This window comes from Mesoplodon mirus (genome assembly GCF_964341445.2).
Source record: "Mesoplodon mirus genome assembly, chromosome: X".
NCBI lineage: Eukaryota > Metazoa > Chordata > Mammalia > Artiodactyla > Ziphiidae > Mesoplodon > Mesoplodon mirus.
The window spans coordinates 136,763,402-136,788,679 of record NC_138981.1 but is presented as its reverse complement, the minus strand read 5'-3'; the positions used below and the strand labels follow the sequence as shown (position 1 = coordinate 136,788,679).

Below are 25,278 nucleotides of genomic sequence, written 5' to 3'. Positions count from 1 at the left end.
CGCATTCATAAGTTCTGGAGCTCAGGACTTGGCTATATATTTTGGGGGCCATGATTCAACACACTATATTATCTATATATCTATATTTTTATACCTAGATCTCATTCACAAACGTATGCTTCATGGAGCTGGCATTCCAGTGGTGTGGCTTTGGCCATGGCCAGTGATGCCACTTTTTACTGACAGGCACGTGGTTTGTTTCTGTTTTGCACAATTACAAATGGAACTTCAGTGGACATTCTTGTCTATTTCCTTTGTGTCCAAGTATAATGAAACTATCAGGCCAAAGGGTATATGTATTTTATATTTTAATAGATTTTGACACATTGTTTCCAAAATGCATGTGCCATCGTGTACTCCCACTGATGCTGTTACAAGAGTACGTTTTTCCCCCAGACCCGTACCATCGCCAGATTTTACCAATCAAAAACATTTTACCAGTATGATGGACAAAAAAATCATATATTTTTTTGCCATTTGCATTTTCCTCTTGGTGAATTGTCTGTTCATATCCTTTTCCCATTTTTCTGCCAGGTTGCTTGTCTTTTTTTTTTTAATGAGTTTGAGAGGTCTCTTTGTATATTCAGGACTGAGAAAGGCACGGGCTCTGGAGTTAGACTGCCTGTGTCTGAACCCTGCCTCTGCCACTTATTAACTGTTACCTTGGGTGAGTTATCTGACTTCTTTGCACCTCAGTTTCCTCATCTGTTGCATGAGATTAATAATAATAAATTAATAATAATTGTAAGGGTTAGATAAGATGGCCCCTACGAAGTGTTCAGCAGAGGACTCGGTACAAGGTGAGTGCTCAGTGTCAGCCATTATTATTGTTCTTTAACTGATTCCATTGGAAGGACTTACTGCGGCTGGGTCTCTGGTGTAAGAGTCAGGCATACATGAGGAACGCTCACCTGCTTAAATTGCTCAACAAATTCAACATAATTCCCGTCAAACTTCCAGATAGAATTTTTGCAGACAAGCTGATCCTAAAATACATATGGAAATTCATGGAACCCAGAATAGTCAAAACAATCTTGAAAGAGAAGAAAAAATTGGAGGACTCACACTTCTAAATTTCAGAACTTACTACAAACGTGCAGTAATCAAGATAGTGTGGTACTTATCATAAAGATAGACATAGAGCTCAATGGAATAAAATTGAGAGTCTAGAAATGAACCATTACATCTATGGCCAGTTGACTTTTGACCAAGATGTCAAGACTATTCAATGGGGAAAGAATGGTGTCTTCAATAAATGGTGCTGAGACAATTGGATATCCACATGCAAAAAATGAATTTGGATCCCTGCCTTATACATTATACAAAAATTAACTCAAAATGGATCATATACCTAAAAGTGAACTTCTAAGAGCTTTATAGTTTTGTGTGTGGTGTGAGGTGAGAGCCTTGAGCATTCTCAGGTGTTTCCTGAACATGTTCACAGTCCTATACATGCATGTGGCCTTTTAGATTCCCAGGAAAATAAATATACTTAATTTATTAGCAGTGATGGTTTTAATGAAATTGTTTAACATTTCCAAAACCAAACATGACCAGACAACAAAACAAACACAGTAAGTATAAACAGACCCCTAACTAGTAAATTTGTTAATTTCCTGATGGAGGACTTTTTAATACTTATATCCCTTTGTCAGTTGTGCACCGGCTCCTCTGATCTTCATCAGCACCCATCAGCCAATGTGTCTGGGACCTGTAGGACCACCAGCACATGGTGTCTTCTGTTGAATGACATCCTTCAAGACCACATCACTCTGTCATCCTTTTTTTCTATCTTGGCTTGCATTTCATGCAACTGAGGTTTCAAAGAGATAGGCCCGTCCATCTCTCCTTGGCTCAGTTGTTTTTCTGGTTGGAGAACATTCTACTTTGTACATTGTACATTTCTTGTTGAAAACGTCCCTGACACCTTGGTCAGGGTATTTGTACATGACATTCATTCATCCATTCAACAGTGTTTATTGAGTGCTTGCTTGTTGCCATGCACTTCTCCAGTTGCTGGGCATACCATGTGCAGTAGGTCATTGCCCTCATGGAGCTATTCTCTCCAGAAGGACACAGACAGTACATAAAATAATTTCAGATATTATAGAGTACTCTGGAGCAGATACATTAGGGTGATGGGGCAGGGAGGGCCCCAAAAAGGGTTGGCTACTTCAGATCAAGCAGTAGAGACCTCTCTGAGGAAAGGTGACATGCAAGAGCAGGGGAAAAGCCTTCAAGGCCAAGGGATCAAGTGTAAGAGCCCTGAGGCAGAAAAGAACTGGAAGGTGGCCTGTGTGGCCAGAGTGTGGAGAATGTTGGAGAAAAGGAGAAGTTGGCAGGGTCTGGATCATATAGGGTGTTATTGGGCATATTCTAAGTACAAGGGGAAGCTCCTGCAATATTTTTTAAAAGCTTTATTTAGAGATAATTCCCATACCATACAACTCACCTATTTAAAATGTACAATTCAGTGGCTTTTAGTATATTCACACGGTTGTGCAACCATCACTATAGCCAATTTTAGAACATTTCTATCACCTTAAAAGAAACATTGTACCCTTCACTTATTACCCTCTGATCCCCTGATTCTTCACCTCCCCCTCCAGCCCCTGGCAACCACTCATCTCCTTTCTGTCTCGCTGGATTTCCCTGTTCTGGGACATTACAGTGCAGTCGTATAATATGTGGACTTACTTTGGGCTGCTTTCACTTAGCATAACACTTTCAAGGTTCACCATGTTGCTTTCAGAATTTTGCCCCTCCCTCTCCCCTGCCTTCACTCCCCACTTCCCTCCATCTCTCCCCGCATCCCTCCCTTTTTCTCTCTGTGTGCAATCATCTCACAGGGGAACCCACTTCTGCTTTCACCGAATCAAGCTTCTTATGAGTGCCCCAATTTTCTCCAAATGCCATGGCACTGTCGTTAAGCCACACCCAGGGCTGCGGCACACCTTACAAAGAGGTGCTCCGGGCAGGAGTGCAGTGTTGCTGGCAGCATTTGCTGAGCATCAGAGAATCCTTTCTAAGTTTGTCATTTTGAGCAAGGCTCCACAGGAACAGATGTCTTTATTTTAGGAGCTCTTTGCTTTGATGACGGTGACCTACTATTCTCATTCCTTGATAAGTAGCTAGACTTGGCTCATCTCAATTATGGATGATAATAAATCCCATTTAAAGGCTCACAACAAGAAAATCTGTAGTTAATGGTATCTTAAAAGTACACAAGTCCAAGGTCATGCTCTGTATCACTGCAGGCTCAGGCTGTGGCAGAACATCGGGTTCCCTAGACATGTAAGGAGCACATTCTCTTGAACTGGCACCTGCAGATCTTCCAAGAAACCAGGCTCCTCAGAAACTGTGAGTAGTAGGGCAGAGCTCCACAAAGCTATCGTGGGCAAGACAGTGTGGCACAGTGTAAGGATAGAACAGAAATCAGAGTCCCCCAAGTAAACCCTTCACATCTACGTTCAGTTGATTTTTTTTAAGCTGGAAAAAAATATTTTTACACAAGCACTGCATGAAGCATACGGATTTTAAGGGAATATTATATAAGTGGCAATTGCTTTTCTGAAAGTTGCACAAATAATGGTTTCAGTAATGTCATTTCTCTTTCCTAACTATACATATCACCATAATATAAGGTATACATAAGGAGCCTCATTTAGACAGGTAAGCTGTACTTCTTCATATTATAGGTGCAAAGTCAAATGGAAATTATAGATATAAAACTATCTCTAAACTGATGATCTAGATTTTAAAAATACATAATGACAACAGATTATCACTTGTGGTTCCCTTACCAGTAAAAATCCATCCACTGGTGCAGCCTCTACATTGAAGTACGCATTCGTGTACCCAAAGCCTTCGCAAAGAGTGAAGGAAGTATGATCATTTTAAGAGGAAGACTTTCCATATTCTCAACTTCCCTATATACTTTTACTAAAACTGAATTGTGGTAGAATGCACATGCAGTTGGGATGATACTCTCCTTTCCCACCCTTCCCTCTTTGTAAATAATCTATTGAAGTAAAATTCACGTAACATAAAATTAGCCATTTTAAAGTAAACAATTCAGTAGCATTTTAAGACATTCACCGTGGTGCAACCACCACCCCTATCCAGTCCTAAAACATTTCCATTACTCCAGAGTAAGAACCCTTACCCATTAAGCAGTTTCTTCTCATTTCTCCCTCCCCCTAGCCCCAGACAATCATCAGTCTACTTTCTGTATCACTTGACTTATCTCTCCAAGATATTTCATATAAATAGTATCATATAATGTGGGACCTTTTGTCTTTGGCTTCTCTCACATAGCATAATGTTTTGGAGGTTCATCCACCTTATAGCATGTATCAGTGTTTCATTCCTTTTTATGTCTGAGTAATATTCCATTGTATGGATAGACCACAGTTTTATCTATTCATCAGCTGATGGACGTTTGACTGTTTCCATCTTTTGGCTATTATGAAGAATGCTGCTATGAACATGCACGTACATGTTTTTGTTTGCATGTACGTGTTCTTGTTTGAATACCTGCTTTTAATTCTTTAGGGTATATACCCTGGGAGTAGAATCACAAGGTCATATGGTCATTCTGTGTTTAACTTTTGGAGGAATTGCCAAATTTTTTCCACAGTCGTACCATTTTACATTCCTACCAGCAGTGTATGAGGATTCCAATTTTTCCACATCCTCACCAGCTTATTTTCCTTTTTCCCCCCAGACTTTTGTACCCTTTGACTGACACCTCCTCCATTTCCCTCTCCCCCAAGCCTCTGGTGACCACCATTCTACTCTCTATGAATTTGACTACTTTAGATTCCTCATAAAAGTAGAGTCATGTAGTATTTGTTCTTTTGTGTCTGACTTACTTCTTTTAGCATGATGTCCTCCAAGTCCATGCATGTTGTCCCAAAGGGCAGGATTTTCTTATTTTTTAAGGATGGATAATATTCCATTGCATGTATATTCCATGTTTCATTATCCAGTCATCCATCAATGGACACTTGAATTGTTTCCATATTGTGGCTATTGAGATTAATGCTCCAGTGAACTTGGACATGTTGATACCTCTTTGAGATCCTTATTTCATTTCTTTTGGATATATACCCAAAAGTAGGATTGCTGGATCAAATGATAGGGTTTTTTAAAAAAATAAAGTTACTTATTTTTTATTTATTTATTTTTGGCTGCATTGGGTCTTCATTGCTGCACGGGTTTTCTCTAGTTGCAGAGAGCAAGGGCTACTCTTCGTTGTGGTGTGCATGCTTCTCATTGCTGTGGCTTCTCTTGCAGAGCACGGGCTCTAGGCACGTGTACTTCAGTAGTTGTGGCTCACGGGCTCCAGTAGTTGTGGTTCGTGGGCTCCAGTAGTTGTGGCTCATGGGCTCTAGAGCATAGGCTCAGTAGTTGTGGCGCACGGGCTTAGTTGCTCCGCAGCATGTGGGATCTTCCCAGACTAGGGCTCGAACCCATGTCCCCTGCATTGGCAGGCAGATTCTTAACTACTGCACCACCAGGGAAGTCCCCAAGTGATAGTTCTGGTTTTCATTTTTTTGAGGAACCTCCATACTGTCTTCCATCGTGGGTGTACCATTTTACATTCCCACCGACAGTGTAGGAGGGGCTCCTTTTTCTCCACAACCTCATCAACACATTATCTTTTGTTTTTTTGATAGTAGTCATCCCAACAGGTATGAGATGATGTCTCATTGTGGTTTTGATTTGCATATCCCTGATGATTAGTGATGTTGAGCATCTTTTCATGTACCTGATGGCCATTTGTATGTTTTCTTTGGAGAAATGTCTAAGCCCTTTGCCCATTTTAAAAAATTGAAGTATAGTAGTTGATGTACAATATTATGTAAGTTACAGGTGTACAGTTTAGTGCTTCAAAAATTTTAAAGGTTATACTCCACTTATAGTTATTATAGAATAGTGGCTGTACTCCCTGTGTTGTACAATATACCCTTGTAGCACATTTTATATATAATAGTTTGCACCTCTTAGTCACCTAACCCTATCTTGCCCCTCCCCCCTTCCTTCTCCCCACTGGTAACTACTAGTTTATTTTCTATATCTGTGAGTCTGTTTCTTTTTTAAGTATTCACTAGTTTGTTGTATTTTTTAGATTCCACATATAAGTGCTATGATACAGTATTTGTCATTCAGTTAGCATAATACCCTCCAAGTCTTTCCATGTTGTTGCAGGTGGCAAAACTTCATTCTTTTTTATGGCTGAGTAGTATTCCGTTGTGTGTGTGTGTGTGTGTGTGTGTGTGTGTATGTGTATACACATCACTTCGTTTTCCATTCATCTGTTGATGGACACTTATATTGCTTCCATATCTTGGCAATTGTAAATAATGCTGCTGCAAATATTGTGGTGCATGTATCTTTTTGAATTAGTGTTTTGGGGTTTTTTTTGGATATATACCAGGAGTGCAATTGTTGGGCCATATGGAAGTTCCATTTTTAGTTTTTTAAGAAACCTCCATACTGTTTTCCACAGTGGCTGCACCAATTTACATCCCTACCAACAGTGTGGGAGGGTTCCCTTTTCTCCACATTGTTGCCAACATTTTTTTTGTGTGGTCTTTTTGATGATAACCATTCTGACAGGTGTGAGGTAATATCTCATTGTGGTTTTAATTGGCATTTCCCTGATGATAAGTGATGTTGAGCCTCTTTTCATGTGTCTGTTGGCCACCTGCATTTCCTCTTTGGAAAAAGCCTATTTACTTCTTCCCATTTTTTTTTTGCGGTACGCGGGCCTCTCACTGTTGTGGCCTCTCCCGTTGTGGAGCACAGGCTCCGGACGCACAGGCCCAGCGGCCATGGCTCACGGGCCCAGCCGCTCTGCGGCATGCGGGATCCTTCCGGACCGGGGCACGAACCCGCGTCCCCTGCATCGGTAGGCGGACTCTCAACCACTGCACCACCAGGGGAGCCCTCTTCCCATTTTTTAATCGGGTTGTTTGGTTTTCTTGATGTTGAGTTGTATGAGCTGTTTGTATGTGTTGGATGTTAATGCCTTATCGATCAATCATTTGCAAATATTTTCTCCCATTCAGTAGGTTGTCTTTTCGTTTTGTCAATGGTTTCCTGTGCTGTGACAGAAGTTTTAATATGTTGTGTTCCTCTTTTCATTCATCTCAAGTGTATTTTATGATTTCCCTTGTGATTTCTTCCTTGAACCATTGGTTATTAGGAGTGTGTTGTGTTAATTGCCATATAGCTGGAAATTTTTCAAATGCCCTTCTGTTAATGATTTCTATTTTCATTCCTTGGTGGTTGGAGAACACAATTTGTATGATTTCAGACTTTTAAAATATATTGAGATATGTTTTGTAGCCTAGCATGTGGTCTATCTTGGAGAATGTTCCATGTGTAATTGAGTAGAATGTGTTTCCTGTTTTGAGGGCATATGTTCTATAGATGTCTGGTAGATCTAGTTGGTTTATAGTGTCGTTCAAATCTTGTATTTCCCTTTTGTTCTATTTATGATTGAAAGGATTGTATTGAGATATCCAACTATTGTTGAATTGTCTGTCCTTCCCTTCAGTTTTGTTACATTTTGCTTCATATATTTTGGGGGTTCTATTGTTAGGTGCACATGTTTAAAATTTTATATCTTACTGCTGGGTTTATCCTTTTATCATTATAAAATGCCACTCTTTGACTCCTATGACAATTTTTGTCTTAAAGACTATTTTATCTGATAATAGTGTAGCTCCCCCAGCTCTCTTATGGTTGCTATTTGCATACTATACCTTTATCCATCCTTTTACTTTCAACCAATTTCTATTTTTGCTGTTTTTTTCTGAGTAGTTGATTAATTATTGAATGGTTGCTGTGCATAAAGCCAAACCTGTTTCATCTCTGCCTCTCCCATTACTTAAATTTCATTTCCCTCTTCTACCTCTAATTGTAGGAACAGTTACAGCATAGTCTTTTTTGGGGGGCTTCATTATTTTTATTTTTATTTTTTTTAACAACATAGTCTTGATGTTTAAGGAAAGAATCTATTGGAAAACTCATGGCATGCTACGTAATTGATGTGCAAGAAGTCCACCATTTTAAAGGAATATGGTTGAGCTGAAAGACGTAGTATTAACAGCAGTAACCACACTTATATAAAATATTTTGTTGGTGTTGTAACCACTTTCAGTTGATGAGACACTCCCATACTCTACTGGGAACATAACGTCACTTCATCCCTGGGCAGTATTATGTGTGATTACGGTGCCAGGTCGAGAGTGGTGACAGACAAGGCTTGGAGCTCTCAGGGGTTGTGCTCAAGCTCTGGGACCCCCTGAAGCGTGTGGTCATCTCCTGGAGATCTGGGCTCAAGTCATAACTCTACTAATCACCAGATCAAATGTGGGATCATTTCCACCTCACCACCCATCCTGTGAAGAAAAGCAAGCAGAACTCGTCTCATGTAAACCTTCTTACATCTCTTCTGTCATCCTCAGAATGATTCTTCAGAGGCATTAGAGGGACCTCAAGGACCAGGACAGGAGTGCTGTGCTCATGCTGTGACTTCCCTGAGCTGTGCAGTGGCTGCTATGTGTTGTTACTAATTGTGCTCCCCTTGCTGTCCCCCTTCCCCCTTTTAGAGAGATGGGACCATGTCACCACCACAACCAGGAGACCGGGAGCGACCAGAGCTCCAGCAAAGCCTGCAGGTGACACGGCCGTTCTGAGGAGGGCACTAAGGAGGGCCCCCATGGAGCTCCCTCTGGGATAGTATCCAGTTGAACTACGCGTAGTTTTAAGTCCTATGTGTGCAATGCCAACCAAGACCTTCATCTGAACACTGGGTTTAACTTAATAGAGTATGACCAGTCACTATGATTTCTGTGTGTTTTATGAAAAGTCCTGCTTGGGAGAATTTCAAGAGAAAAATGCATTTGGACTTCCTCCCCTTTTCAACCATTTTACACTCTAAAATCAGGGAAGATATAATTGTTTAGGTTTTATGAAGCCCATCAAACATTTTCTTTAGGCAGATGGAGCATTTTGAAATGGCATTTGCTTTACAGTGTCATCTTTCACTGAAGGATTTTGGAACTTGTTGCTTCTTTGTGACTCTTTCCTGGAGCTGTTTTAACTTTTCTCCAGATGGGCCATTTTACTATTCAGATATCTTCACTGATATAAAGAGAAACGTAGCCTTGGAGCTCTTGGGTGGGGAGCGCAGTCATTGCTCCCATCTGGCAACTTGTTACTAGTCCTTAAGGAGCGTGCCACCGTGTTCCTTGAAGTGGATAGCTACCTTTCTTTTGAAGAGACAGTCATGACCCAAAAGAGTGAGTGCTGCTTTACAGTTTGCCCTCACGTCTTCACATCTGCACCCTCAAAGAGGTGCATTGTGACCACGTAGCCTCCCTCTTGATTGTCCAGTTTCTGACTCTATGCAGCTGGTTTTGAATCTTGGGTTAATACTTATAATCAGTGAGTTTACTGTTAAAATGGTATGACTGCTGGCCTAAGCAAAGCATGTGTGCGAATATAAAGTAGTGGAAAATTGGTAATATATTGCAAAGGCAGAAAGCAGTAACTTGCTCCATCCTGTTGGTATTTTCATTATCAGTGTCTGTAGAGGGAGTCAGACCCCAATTTAAGTTTCTTTGTCTTAACTCATTGATTTCACTGATCAGCAGATCCCATGAATGTTGACTTGTTTTTTTGGAATCTTGTACCCAGTTGTTAATCAGTTGGCTGTTTTTTCTTTTATGTTTTGGGGCTCACTGAAGGTAGTCAATTTGACTTGGCTGATGCTTTGGATGATCAAGATCATGGCCACAGGAAGCCGAGTGCAGGAGGAGGAGGTAAGTCATAGCTGGTTGAAGGCACAGGCCAGTGCTATAGCTCCCTGGTCAGGGTGTAGCTCATTAACTACAACAGCCCACAGAGCCACTCCTGGCCTGGCAGAGCTGGGGGCACTTCAAGGCCCAGGAGAACCCTACAACAGTGGTTCTCAAACGTTTTGGTCTCAGGACTCCTCAAATTATGGAAGATCTCTATTGAGGTGTTGGTCACGTCTATCAATATTTATCATCTTTGAACTTAAAACTGAAAAAAAAATTGTTAATACTTTTATTAATTTTAAATGAACAATAATACAGCCATATCTGTTAAGATAAATAGCATATTTTTACGGTAAATGACTATGCTTTGCAAGACAAAAACAGAATTTAGTGGGAAGAATTTTTTGTATATTTTTGAAAATTTCTGTGATCTCTATCCTAGTGGAAGAGCTGGACTCTCACATCTGCTTCTAGATTCAATTGTTGTGATATATTGTTATGGTTGAAGTATATGAAGGAAATCTGGCTTCCTATAAATATGCAGCTGGAAAAAGGAGGAATATTTCAATTGACTATTCATGTAATTATGGACATTCTTCTTTGATACGAGACAAAAATTCAGCCATTGGTTGTTTCTTACAGGTTAAGTGCAGTGTGGAGTATGAAACTGTATTAATGAATCTTCCATCCTTGACCCCAGTGAACCCCCTCTCTTATCCTTTGAATGGATCTTTTACTGGTCGTGGTTTGGGAGCATCGTGCACTGGTCCCTGGGAAAATGTTGGTGCCCTGCCTTATGCAGACCTTCCCTGTGTTGACGCATTTCATTCTATATCAGAACATCACATGTGTTACTACCACCACCCATCTCATTGGAAAAAGTCTTTAAGTGTCGGGAAGCTGTCAAGCTCACAGTAGTAGTTTTTCAAAATTCTTAACGTTGCTTGAAATCTTAAATTTTACCATTGGCAAAAAATACTGTTAGTTGTTTCCCTTGAAGTGATGGGCTCACTTCATTCATTTTCAAGAAAATGTCTGTCAGATATTCAAGTCAGTATAACTGTAGTCGTACTACTGAATCCTTGAAGGAAGAATCTTGTATGAGATAAGTGGCTAGCACTGCTTAGAACTGATACAGTCACGCAAATGCTTTTCCTGTGTTAACCTCTGTATTTTGAGGTGCCACAGAAAGGCTTTAAACATGCTTGCTGTTTTATCAGAATATTAAAAGGGCACACTTTCATAAATGTAGTAATTTTTCTGCTCATATTCGTTTTCCAGTGCTGCCTAACATATTACCACAAACTTGCTGGTTTAAAACAATTTTCAATTATTGGGTTGGCCAAAAAGTTCGTTCGGGGTTTTTGGTTTTTGTTTTGTTTTGTTTCGTTTCGTTTTTTGCCAATCCTATATTTTCTTTTTTTTTTAGCATCTTTATTGGAGTATAATTGCTTTACAGTGTTGTGTTAGTTTCTGCTTTATAACAAAGTGAATTAGGAATATGTATACATATATCCCCATATCCCCTCCCTCTTGCATCTCCCTCCCACCCTCCTTATCCCACCCCTCTAGGTGGTCACAAAGCACCAAGCTGATCTCCCTGATCTCCCTGTGCTATGCAGCTGCTCCCCACTAGCTATCTATTTTACATTTGGTAGTATTTATAAGTCCATGCCACTCTCTCACTTTGTCCCAGCTTACCCTTCCCCCTTTCCTTGTCCTCAAGTCCAATCTCTACATCTGTATCTTTATTCCTGTCCTGCCCCTAGGTTCTTCAGAACCTTTTTTTTTTAGATCCCGTATATATGTGTTAGCATACTGTATTTGTTTTTCCCTTTCTGACTTACTGCACTCTGTATGACAGACTCTAGGTCCATCCACCTCACTACAAATAACTCAATTTCGTTTCTTTTTATGGCTGAGTAATATTCCATTGTATATATGTGCCACATCTTCTTTATCCATTCGTTGTCGATGGACACTTAGGTTGGTTCTGTGTCCTAGCTATTGTAAATAGTGCTGCAATGAACATTGGGATACACGTCTCTTTTTGAATTATGGTTTTCTCAGGGTATATGCCCAGTAGTGGGATTGCTGGGTCATATGGTAGTTCTATTTTCTGTTTTTTAAGGAACCACTCCGTACTGTTCTCCATAGTGGCTGTATCAGTTTACATTCCCACCAACAGTGGAAGAGTCCAACTCTATATTTTCTAAGTTTCTCTGTGCTGCTGATGTCCAGATGTTTAACTGTCAAAGCTTTTTTGACAAAATAACCTTGATTCTCAACTTTCCCTTTGCCTACTTTTATTTTTTGTACTTTATTTATTTTTATTTATTTATTTTTGGATGTGTTGGGTCTTCGTTGCTGCGTGTGGGCTTTCTCTAGTTGTGGTGAGTGGGGGCTACTCTTCATGGCAGTGCGTGGGCTTCTCACTGCGGTGGCTTCTCTTGTTCCGGAGCACAGGCTCTAGGCACACGGGCTTCAGTAGTTGTGGCACGTGGGCTCAGTAGTTGTGGCTCGCGGGCTCTAGAGCGCAGGCTCAGTACTTGTGGCACACGGGCTTAGTTGCTCTGCAGCATGTGAGATCTTCCTAGACCAGGGCTCAAACCCATGTCCCCTGCACTGGCAGGTGGATTCTTAACCACTGCGCCACCAGGGACGTCCCCTTTGCCTACTTTTAACAAATTTATTTTTAGATAATTACAGATTTACATGTAGTTGTAGGAAATACTACAGAAAGAGCCGTTATTCCCTTCACCTAGTTTTCCCCAGTGGTAACATGTTGCAAATTGTACTATAATATCACAAACATTTTTTGTTTGTTTTTTAAAAAAACTCGTATTTTTTAAAATTTGGTTTTTATTGAGGCAGCATTGGCTTATAACATTATATAAGTTTCATGTGTACAACCTTATATTTCTACTTCTGTATACACTACAGGGTGCTCACCACCAAAAATTTAGTTTCCTCCATCACCATATAGTTGATCCCCTTTACCCATTTCATACCCCGCCCCCACTCTGGTAATGACTATTCTGTTCTTTGTATCTTTGTGTTTGTTTTTGTTTGTCACAACCATTTTATTCACATTTCCCAGTTTTTACTTGTACTCACTTCTGTGTGTGTGTGTGCTTAGTTTTTTGCAGTTTTATCACATGTGCAGTTTTGTGTATTTGCCATGATAGGCAGGCACAGAACAGTTCCATCATTATAACTATTGTTGTTGGGTGAACTGTTCTCTATATGTCACTTAGATGTTGATGGTTGGTTGTGTTTACTGGTTCTTCAACATCCTTGATGATTTTTTGTCTAGTAGTTCTGTCAGTTGCTGTGAGTAGGGTGTTGAATTCCCCAACTGTAGTTGTGGATTTGTATCTCCTCTTAGCTCTCTGTTTCCACCTCATGTATTTTGAGTCTGATTTTTTGGTGCATCCAAATTTAGGATCATGATGTCTTCCTGATAGGTTTATCCTCTTATCGTTATGTCCCTTTTTTCTTCTCTAGCACTTTCCTTGCTCTGAAGTATCCCTTATCCACTATTAATATAGCCACTCCTGCTTATTCTTTTTTTTTTTTAGTATTTATCTGCTCTACTTTATTTTATTTTATTTTTTTAACATCTTTATTGGAGTATAATTGCTTTACAATGGTGTGTTAGTTTCTGCTTTACAACAAAGTGAATCAGTTATACGTATGTATATGTTCCCATATCTCTTCCCTCTTGCGTCTCCCTCCCTCCCACACTCCCTATCCCACCCCTCTAGGTGGGCACAAAGCACCGAGCTGATCTCCCTGTGCTATGCGGCTACTTCCCACTAGCTATCTATTTTACGTTTGGTAGTGTATATGTGTCCATGCCACTCTCTCACTTTGTCACAGCTTACCCTTCCCCCTCCCCATATCCTCAAGTCCATTCTCTAGTAGGTCTGTGTCTTTATTCCCGTCTAACCCCTAGGTTCTTCATGACCTTTTTTTCCCCTTAGATTCCATATATATGTGTTAGCATATGGTATTTGTTCTTCTCTTTCTGACTTACTTCACTCTGTATGACAGACTCTAGGTCCATCCACCTCACTACAAATAACTCAATTTCCTTTCTTTTTATGGCTGAGTAATATTCCATTGTATATATGTGCCACATCTTCTTTATCCATTCATCGGATGATGGACATTTAGGTTGTTTCCATCTCCGGGCTATTGTAAATAGAGCTGCAATGAACATTTTGGTACATGACTCTTTTTGAATTATGGTTTTCTCAGGGTATATGCCCAGTAGTGGGATTGCTGGGTCACATGGTAGTTCTATTTTTAGTTTTTTAAGGAACCTCCATACTGTTCTCCATAGTGGCTGTACCAATTCACATTCCCACCAGCAGTGCAAGAGTGTTCCCTTTTATCCACACCGTCTCCAGCATTTACTGTTTCTAGATTTTTTGATGATGGCCATTCTGACTGGTGTGAGATGATATATCATTGTTGTTTTGATTTGCATTTCTCTAATGATTAATGATGTTGAGCATTCTTTCATGTGTTTGTTGGCAGTCTGCATATCTTTGGAGAAATGTCTATTTAGGTCTTCTGCCCATTTTTGGATTGGGTTGTTTGTTTTTTTGCTGTTGAGCTGCATGAGCTGCTTGTAAATTTTGTAGATTAATCCTTTGTCAGTTGCTTCATTTGCAAATATTTTCTCCCATTCTGAGGGTTGTCTTTTGGTTTTGTGTACGGTTTCCTTTGCTGTGCAAAAGCTTTGAAGTTTCATCAGGTCCCATTTGTTTATTTTTGTTTCTATTTCCATTTCTCTAAGAGGTGGGTCAAAAAGGATCTTGCTGTGATTTATGTCATAGAGTGTTCTGCCTATGTTTTCCTCTAAGAGTTTGATAATTTCTGGCCTTACATTTAGGTCTTTAATCCATTTTGAGCTTATTTTTGTGTATGGTGTTAGGGAGTGATCTAATCTCATAGTTTTACATGTACCTGTCCAGTTTTCCCAGCACCACTTATTGAAGAGGCTGTCCTTTCTCCACTGTACATTCCTGCCTCCTTTATCAAAGATAAGTTGACCATATGTGCGTGGGTTTATCTCTGGGCTTTCTATCCTGTTCCATTGATCTATATTTCTCTTTTTGTGCCAGTACCATACTGTCTTGATTACTGTAGCTTTGTAGTATAGTCTGAAGTCAGGGAGCCTGATTCCTCCAGCTCCATTTTTCTTTCTCAAGATTGCTTTGGCTATTCAGGGTCTTTTGTGTTTCCATACAAATTGTGAAATTTTTTGTTCTAGTTCTGTGAAAAATGCTAGTGATAGTTTGATAGGGATTGCACTGAATCTGTAGATTGCTTTGGGTAGTAAAATCATTTCCACAATGTTGATTCTTCCAATCCAAGAACATGGTACATCTCTCCATCTGTTTCTCTCATCTTTAATTTCTTTCATCAGTGTCTTATAGTTTTCTGCATACAGGTCTTTTGTCTCCCTAGGTAGGTTTATTCCTAGATATTTTATTCTATTTGTTGCTATGGTAAATGGGAGTGTTTCCTTGATTTCACTTTCAGATTTTTCATCATTAGTGTACAGGAATGCCAGAGACTTCTGTGCATTAATTTTGTATCCTGCTCCTTTACCAAATTCCTTGATTAGCTAGTAGTTTTCTGGTAGCATCTTTAGGATTCTGTATGTATAGTATCATGTCATCTGCAAACAGTGACAGCTTTACTTCTATTCCGATTTGGATTCCTTTTATTTCCTTTTCTTCTCTGATTTCTGTGGCTAAAACTTCCAAAACTGTGTTGAATAAGAGTGGTGAGAGTGGGCAACCTTGTCTTTTTCCTGATCTTAGTGGAAATGGTTTCAGTTTTCCACCATGAGGACGATGTTGGCCATGGGTTTGTCATATATGGCCTTTATTACATTGAGAAAAGTTCCCTCTATGCCTACTTTCTGCAGGTTTTTTATCCTAAATGGGTGTTTTTTTTTTCTTTTTTATCAGTGTTCACATGCACATTTAGACACCAGGACTGGAGAAGCTGTGGTTTCTTCAGGCTAAGTGTCATATCAGTGAACTTTCCTTATTTGTTTTCATTGGACCTCATTGGACTTTCTTACCCTTTGAATGAATGTTTTGCCCATTCATGCTTTTGTAATGTCCTACATAAGTTATCTGGAAAACGTTAGTGTCCTGAGTTATGTTGAGCTTTTAAATGATGACACCTTTCCTTATGCAGTATTCAAAAGTCATATTTGTTAGTATCACCAGTGATCTGATAGGAAAAGTCTTTATTGGGAAGCTGACAGGCTCATGGTGCCAGTTACACGTTTTCCAAAGTTGTGTATATTTTTTGAAAGCTAAATTTTCTTATTGTCAGCTAATACTGTCGGTTGATTTCCTTGAATTGACAGGCTCATTTAATTCATTTTCAAAAAAAATTTTTGGCAAATGTTCAAATATGAATAGACACAGTTTGCTATAATTTACTCTTTGAAATAAATTTGTTCTCCCATGAGCAAAGCAGCTAATTCAGCCGAAAAGTGAAACAATCACACAGGTGACCTTCCTCAAGTCACCTGTGATGCTTTGGTGTGCACCTAGAATGCTTTAACAATCCTTCCCAATTCATAACACAGAATGTTAAAAAGTTGATATACTCAAGGTTGAGCGCTAATGTAATATTTTTGCTACTTCCTCCTATTAATTTTATATTGCCTCATAATCAGTTACCATAAATTATTGAGTTAACACAATTTCCATTCGTTCTCTTATTTCCCTGGGTCAGGAGTTTGGGTTCTATTTAGCTGGGTCCTCTGCTCTCTATCTCCTACGAGGCTGCCATGCAGGTGTCATCTGAGGCTAGAGTCTCATCTGAAGTTTGAGGTTGTGTTAGTTTCCTGTTGTTGCTCTAACGAGTTACCGGCAACTTGGTGGCTTAAAAAACACACATTTATTATCTTATAATTATTGAGGTCAGAAATCCAAAATGGATCACAGTGAGCTAAAATCCATGTGTCAGCAGGGCTGTTTCTTTTTCTGGAGACTCTACAGAATTAGTAGAGTCTGTAGAGTCTCTTGTTTCCTTGCCTTTTCCAGCTTCTTCAGGATGCCTGTATTCTTTGGCTCATGGCCCTGTCTCCCTATCTTCAGAGCCAGCAGTGTAGGGTAGCATCTTCAGATCTTTCTCTCTCTCACCCCTACTTTTGTCATCACATCTTTACTTTGACTGTGACCCTCCTGCTTCTCTATTTCTCTTTTAAGGACTGTTGTGATTACACCAGACCCACCCAGATAATCCAGGATAGTCTCCCCATCTCAGTGTCCTTGATTTAAAAACACCTGCAAAACCTTTTGCCATATAAGGTAACATATTCATAGGTTCTGGGAATTAGGACATTGACATCTTGGGGGCGACATTTTAATGCTAAGACATCTGTCATCTGGCTCACAAATCTTCATGTCCCTTCCACCGGCAAAATACATTGTCCATTCCAACTTCTTTAAAAGTTTCATCCCATTACATCGTCAACTCAAATTGCAAAATTTCATCATAATTTCATAAGCAGAAACGTCCCAAATCTCATCATCTAAATTATATAAGTCAGGCATGGGTGAAGCTTTGGCTATAACACTTCTCCATCTACAAACCTATGAAAGTCAAGAAACAAGTTATCTGCTCCCCAAAATACAATGGACAGGCATAAAATAACGGTTATAGGCATTCCATTTACAAAAGTGAGAAAACATCAGGCAAAAAGATTTCAAGCTTTAAGTGAAAAAGAAAAAGAAAAAAAAAGACATCACCAGTCTCAAGAAATTCCCAAATCCAAGTCCTTTAGGTTCCAGGCCTAGGGATGATGCACTCTGTTTCACAGCTCTGTGTTCTGAGTTTGCAGCTCTGCCCTCAGAATCAGCCTTCCTTTTTCAGGAAAAATAGCACATGTTTGCAGCTGAGTAGTTATATCAGCCTATTTTCTGCCTGTAGAATTTGGGGAGTCTAACATCCTTCTTACATATTTTTTCTCTTTCTGCCCCTTTTAATTCCAGGCCGGCAGTGTTCCTGCTCTTCTAAAATTCTCAAGAACTCTGTGGGTTTCCCATGTATATAGTGGTGATCACCCCACTGGGAAAGAGGCTCCTCCACAGATCTTTCTTGGATAATGCCATCTATACTTCTGGCTTCTGCTGAGATGGCAAAGGGGATCCATGAATAATCTTATGTTTAATCTGACCTTTTGACCCTTCCAAGGTACTCGTATAATGTTTTCCAGCCACACCATTGACTTTCTCCCCAGAGCATGCTTTCTTGACAGTGAGTCCCCTCATTTTAGCATTTTTTGGCAATTGGGATAGGTTGAAAATTTTCCAAATCATCAAGTCCTGGTTCCTTTTTGCTCAAGAGTTTTTCCTTCAATCTCTTCCTTTCCTCTTGCATTTTACTATGAACAGCAAAAAGAAAATAGGCCATACCCCTAACACTTTACTTGAAAATCTCCTCAGCTAAAACAGCCAAGTTCATTGTTTAGGAGTTCTGCTTTCCACGTAACTACAGGATGCACAATTCAGCCAAGTTTTCTGCCACTACATGGTAAAGATCTTCTTTCCTCTAGCATCCAATAACATTTTCTTTGGTCCCATCTGAGACCTCACTGGCAAAGCCTTTAACATCCACATTTCAGTCAACAGTCTGTGCATGATGATTTAGGTGTTCCCTAGTATGATACAGGTTTCCTCTACTATGTTCCTGACCTCCTTCTGAATCCTCACTAGCTGTTACTAGTTGTTAACTCCGTATTTCTACTAAATTGGCTCAAGGCAGTCAGGCTTTTTCGATCATGCTTCTCAAAATTCTTCCAGCTTTTTGTCTATTACTCGATTCCAAAGTTGCTTCCACAGTTTTAGGTATTTATTTAGGTATTTCCTATTGCTGTTGTAATAAATTACAAGAATGTGCTGGCTTAAAACAGCACAAATTGATTATCTTATAGTTCCAGAGGTGGGAAATATGATTTGGGTTTCACTGGGCTACAGTGAAGGTACGGGCAGGGCTGTCTTCCTTTTGGAAGCTCTAGCCTGTTTTCCTTGCCTTTGCCTGCAGTTTTGCCTTGTTGGATACCTCCTCCATCTTCAAAGCCAACAGAATAGCAACCTCAGATTTCTCTCTCACTCTCACCCCTGCTTCCATCATCACATCTCCTTCCTTGACTCTCCTGCTGGTTTCGTTCTCTTACTAGTATTCCTGTGATCACATTGGGCCAGCCTAGATGATCCAGAACAGTCTCCCCATCTCAAGGTGCTTAGCTTACTCACATCTGCCAAGTCCCTTTTCCCACATAAGGTGACATATCCACAGGTTGGGATTGTTGGCAGAATTCCATTCTGTGCAGCTGTAGAACTCATGGCCACTTGCTTCTTCAAGGTCAGCAAAAGAATGAGAGTCTGCTACCTCTAATGTTAGCTCAGGGAAGGCCTACAGCCCTCTTTTCAAGGGCTCACTTGATTATGTCCAAATCACCCAGAATATTCTACCTTTTGAGTAATTCAGTCATACGGATTGGGCATCTTAATTGTATCTGCAAAATCCCTTCACCTCTGCCATGTCATAACCTGGTCATGGAAGTAACTCAGTCCCTCCCGCACTCAGCAGGCTGGGATTATACATGGTGTGTACACCAGGGGGCGGAGTCTCGACAGCTATTTTCAAGTAGCGAAGGATCTAACGACTTCTCATAGTGTTTGGTGCTCCTTACTTCCTTGGTTCAGGCAAAGGGCCGGGAGGTTTATTCACCATTGCCATTTGTATCACAGTGCAAATGTCAACCCTGTAAAAAGGGCAAAGGACATTTGAGGATGATTATGAAAATAGTTATGACCTGACAGACCCCTGCGGTCCATGGAACACTCTTTGTGAACTACTGACTGAGAAGATGCCCTTACATATTTATGTGGCATCAGTGTGTTTTCGTTCGAATCCATGATTTCGTCAATGTTAATGTGCAGTGAACATGTATTTGTGGAGTTGGGGCGAGCAGGAAGATCATTTTATATGTCTTCTGTTGTATTGAGCCATACCTTTACAGTTTCACTTCTCTAGACAGTTGTATAAATTAGTTCAACCTTTTGAGAGGGCAGTTTGATAAAATCTTTGAGCAGTTCTACTTCAAAGCATTTTCCGTCTGGGTACAGTCATGCATGTGTGCAGAGGTACATTTGAAATGGTGTTTGCAGCTTTCTTGTGTTTTGTATCAGCCAAAAATTAAAACACTCTTAAATAACACAGTTGAATACATAAATTCTAAACCATTCATAGTCTGCAGCCATTTCAAAGAATAAGGTAGATCTCTGGAACTGGCATGAGAAAAGCAAGTTACAGAACAGGATATATATAGTATGAATTGATTTCTATCAAATTTAAGTGTATGTGAACACAGACACACAGACATGCATGCAGAAAGACACGGACATGCAGAGAGACATATGGGCAGAGAGAGACACAGAAAGAGAGACATGCAGAGAGAGACACACAGAGAGAGATGCGAACAGAGACACGGACACACACACACACAGACGGGGAGAGAGACACAGGGAGAGAAAGACAGGGAGACACAGACAGACACGGAGAGAGACATGGAAGAGAGAGAGACACAGAGAGAGGGGCACACACACACAGAGACATGGAGAGAGAGCGAGACAGACACATGCAGATCTGAAAAGATTGAGAATAGCTACCTGTGGGGATAGATTTGGCTGCCTTTTATATTTTCTTTCTTAGGATTCTACACCATTGGATTTGTTTTTCTACTGAGCATATATTAATGTTTATAATAAGCCAGCAGTGTAGCTGGCCCGGGCCCAGGCATTCTGGCTTCACCCCAAGGGCCTCTTCCTCTGTGTGTGTGGCTCTTAGAAGTGTTTGCCCAGGAAGGTGGTGATGACCTGAAGGTGAGTGTAGGGTCAGTTCGTGCACCTGGCTGTAGAGGTGCTGGCACAGGCCTCCTCATCCGCAGGTCGGCCTGCCCCCGAGGCCTGTCACGGTCCCTCAGAACCAGAAGTCCAAGCTTCAGCTTGTTGTGCATGCTGGTCTGCTGGGCAGTTTCCTAGTCCATGGAAGATTCGCTCTAGTGATCTAGAAAGCTGAAAAGGGGACTGGTCTTTAAGAGGTAGGCACAGTGTGATAACAGAAAAGCAGTGACCCGTTCCCTCTAGGAAGTGTGTACATTGTATCTTCATTTCAAAGAGAAAAACAGCTGTGCTGTTTGCTCTGTAAAGATATTCTCTCTGGAAGATTTTCAGTGTTGTATGAACCATTGGGATCAGGAAGGAATCGGCTTCATTTGTCTGGAAAACGTCCTTGTACGTACCACCTCCCTTCTAGATGTTCTTCCCTACTGCTCTTTTCGCCTAAGGTGAGGTCTACACGATTTGCTCGTTAGTTTTTAAGGTCGATAATAGACATTTGTGCACCCCTGAAGACCAGCCATTTACGTGTCAGACCTTTTTCTTCTTCCCTATCAGAAATGACTGTGATGCTCAAATCAATCTTTAACTATTTTTTGATTGACATTTTCTTCAGAGCTAACTGTAAAATTCACATGAAGGTGTAAGAAATACTCCAGAGAGATCCCATCGCACTATACCAGTTCCCAATGGTAACACCTGAAAAATTATAGTACAATGTCACAACCAGGATATTGACGTTGATATAATCTAGTGATCTTATTCAGATGTTCCGTTTACTTGTACTCGTGTCTGTCTTCACGTCTATGCAGTTTTATCACCTGTGTAGGTTCATATATCCACCATGATAGTCCAGACAGAGAACAATTCCATGCTCACAAAGACCCTCTTGCTGTGCTTTATAAAAACAACTATCTCCCTTCTGCTGTGCCCACCCCCATTTCCTGTCCCTAAGCACTAATCTTTTCTCCATCTATAGCATTTGGCAATTTAGAAAATGTTATGTAAATGAAATCATGTAGTATGTAATGTTTGGGGATTGGCTTTTTTTCACTCAGCATAATTCCCTTGAGGTCCATCCAAGGCATTGCATGTATCAATAGTTGGTTGCTTTTCCTTGCTGAATAGTATTCCATGATGTAGATGTACTATAGTTTATTTATGAAGGTCATCTGGGTTGTTTCCAGTTTTGGGCTCTAGGTTTTTGTATGAGCATGAGTTTTCATTTCTCTGGGATAAATGCCCAGGTTGGTAATTGCTGGGTTCTATGGTAGTCGTAGGGTTACTTTTTTAAGAATATTGCCAACCTGTGTCCCAGACTAGCTGTACCATTTTATATTCCCACCAGCAATAAATGAGTGATCCACTTTCTCTGCATCCTTGTCAGCACTTAGTGTTATCACTATTTTTTTTTAGTCATTCTGATTGGTGGGTAGTGATACCTCATTGTGGTTTTAGTTTGCATTTCCCTGATTGCATGTGCTTATTGGCCATTCGTGTAAACCCTTCAGTGAAACGTCTCTTCATGTCTTTTGCCCATTTTAATCAGATTGTTTGATTTTACTGTTCAATTTTGAGAGCTCTTCATATATTCTAGACACTAGTCCTTAGATGGGTATGTGTTTTGCAAATATTTTCTTTTACTCTATAGCTTGTCTTTTCATCTTCTTAATAGAGTCTTTCACAAAAGGAAATTTTTAATTTTGATGACGTCTGATTTATTCATTTTTTTCTTTTGTGGATCATGGTTTTATGGTCAAGTCTATGAATTCTTCACCAAGCCCTTAGTCCTGAAGATTTTTCTCATATCATTCCTTCTGAAAGTTCTATAGATTTACATTTAAGACCCAAAAAAGTCATCAATTTTGAGTTAGGGTTTGTATGAGGTGTGTGAGAATTAGATCAAGGTTCATTATTTTTGCCTATAGATGCCTGGTTGCTCCAGCACCTTTTGTTGGAAAGGCTGTCCTTCCTCCATTGAGTGGCTTTTGCACCTTTAACAGAAGTCTCTTGAGCATATTTGGGCAGGTCTTTCTAGGTAGTTCATTCTGTTGTACTGCTCTGTGTGTCTATCCTTCTGCCACTGTCTTGATTACTGTAACCATGAAGTAAGCCTTAATACTGGGTAGGCTGATTTCCCCCCACTTTATTCTTCTTTCTCAAGGTTGTTTTAGCTATTCTAGGGCCTGTGCTTTTCTATACAAGTTTTAGAATAAGTTTATTTATGTCTAGAGAAAGCTGGCTGGGATTTTGATAGGACTTGTGTTAAATATGTAGATGAATTTGGGGAGAGTTGATGTCTTTAAGGGAGTCTTCAAATCCATGAACACAGTATGTCTCTCCATTTATTTATGTCTTCTTTGATTTCGCTCATAAGCATATTGTAATTTTCAGCCTGCAGGTCCTGTACGTGTTTTTCAAGTGTACAGCTAAGTATTTCATTTTCTTTGGAACAATTTAAAATGGTTATGTGTTTTAATTTTAGATTCTGTATGTTCATTGCTATTATATGATTGATTTTGATATTTGTTGCTCCTATATCATGAGACCTTGCTGAAGTCACTTTCTGATTCTAGGAATCGTTTTTTGTAGGTTTCTTGGAATTTTCTATGTAGATGATCATGTCATCGGCAAATAGGGATAGGTTTATTTCTTCCTTCCCAATCTGTATGTCTTTTATTTCTCGTTGCAATGTTGAACCTCCCATGCTATGTTAAATAAGAGTGGTGAGAACAATGTCCTTGGCCTGTTCCTGATCTTTAGGAGAGAGTGTTCAGTCTTTCACCATTAAGTCTGACAAGAGCTATGGGTGTTTTCTAGATGCTCTCTATGAAGTTGAGGTACTTCCCTCTATTCCTAATTTGCTGAATTTTTTTCATAAATGGGTATTGGATTTTCCATGTTGATAAGATTACAGGCAGACCTCGTTTTATTGCACTTCACTTTATTGCACTTTGCAGATATTGTGTTTTTACAAATTGAAGTTTTGTGGTGACCCTGCGTTGAGCCAGTCTATCGGTGCCATTTTTCCAACAGCATTTGCTTACTTCGTGTCTCTGTGTCACATGTTGGTAATTCAAAACTATTTGAAACTTTTTCATTATTATTATATTTGCTGTGGTCTGTGATAAGTGATATTTGATGTTCCTGTTGCAAAAAGATTACTACTCCCTGAAAGCTCAGATTATGGATAGCATTTTTTAGTAATAAAATATATTTTTTAAATTAATTAATTAATTTATTTTGGCTGCGTTGGTTCTTCGTTGCTGTGCACAGGCTTCTCTTGTTGCGGAGCACAGGCTCTAGTCACGCAGGCTTCAGTAGTTGTGGCGCACGGGCTTAGTTGCTCCGTGGCATGTGGGATCTTCCCGGACCAGGGCTTGAACCCTGAAGGCTCAGATTATGGATAGCATTTTTTAGTAATAAAATATTTTTTAATTAAGGTACATACATTTTTTTGGGACATAATGCTGTTGCACTTTAATAGACTACAGTATAGTGTAAACATAATTTTATGTGCACTGGGAAACCAAAAAAAAATCATGTGACTTGCTTTATTAATATTCGCTTTATTGCAGTGGTCTGGAACCATCCGCACAGTATCTCCGAGGTATGCCTGTATATGATTTTTTTCTTCTTTAGGCTGCTGATACTGTAGGGCACATTGTTTTTCAAATGTTGATCCAGCCTTGCATAACTAGAACAAGTCCCATTTGTTCATGATGTATAATTCTTTCTATACATTCTGTTTAGTTTGCTAATATTTTGTTGAGGATTTTATATATTAGTTCATGAGAGAGACTGGGCTGTAGTTTTTTTCTTAATACAGTCTTTTTCTGTGTTTATTATCAGGTTAATGCTGGCCTCATAAAATAAGTTGGGAAATATCCCTCCTCTTTATTTTCTGGAAGAGGTTTTATAAAATTGGTGTTAATTCCTCTTTAAATGCTTGGTAAAATTTACCAGTGAAACCATCAAAAAGCCTGGAAATTTCTTTTTTAGGAGCTTTTAAATTAAAAATTCTGTTTCATTAATGGTTATAGAAATATTCAGAATGTGTTTTCATCTAGGTTGAATTATTTTTTTATTGTGGTAAACATACTAACATAGAATTTACCATTTTAACCATTTTAAATGTACAGTTCGTTGGCATTAAGTACATTCCCAATGTTGTACAACCATCACCACTATCCATTTCCAGAACTTTCTCCTCATCCCAAACAGAAACTCTGTACCCAGTAAACAGTAACTCCTCATTTTCCTCTACCCTGAACCCCTGCTAACCTCTGTTCTACTTTCTGTCTCTAAGAATTTTCCCATTCTAGGTACCTGAAATAAGTGGAATCAGACAAGATATGTCCTTTTATGTCTGGCTTATTTCACTTAGCATAATGTTTTCAAAGTTTATCCATGTTGTTGCATGTATCAGAATTTCATTCCTTTATAAGGCTGAGTAATATTCCATTGTGTGTATATACCATATTTTATCTGTTTATAAATTGGCAGACGTTTGA

The 25,278-nt window shown here is 39.7% G+C and overlaps 1 protein-coding gene across 2 annotated transcripts in view; it reads left to right on the top strand.

Annotated features, from left to right (window-relative positions):
• CD99L2 (CD99 molecule like 2) overlaps positions 1–25,278 on the top strand; it is a 109,664-nt gene that overhangs the window by 54,695 nt on the left and 29,691 nt on the right. For both annotated transcript variants that reach the window (XM_082609187.1, XM_082609186.1), the window contains exons 3-4: positions 8,625–8,693; positions 9,765–9,839. In XM_082609187.1, coding sequence (XP_082465313.1) covers positions 8,625–8,693; positions 9,765–9,839 — 144 coding nt within the window. The remainder of the gene's footprint in view (positions 1–8,624; positions 8,694–9,764; positions 9,840–25,278) is intronic.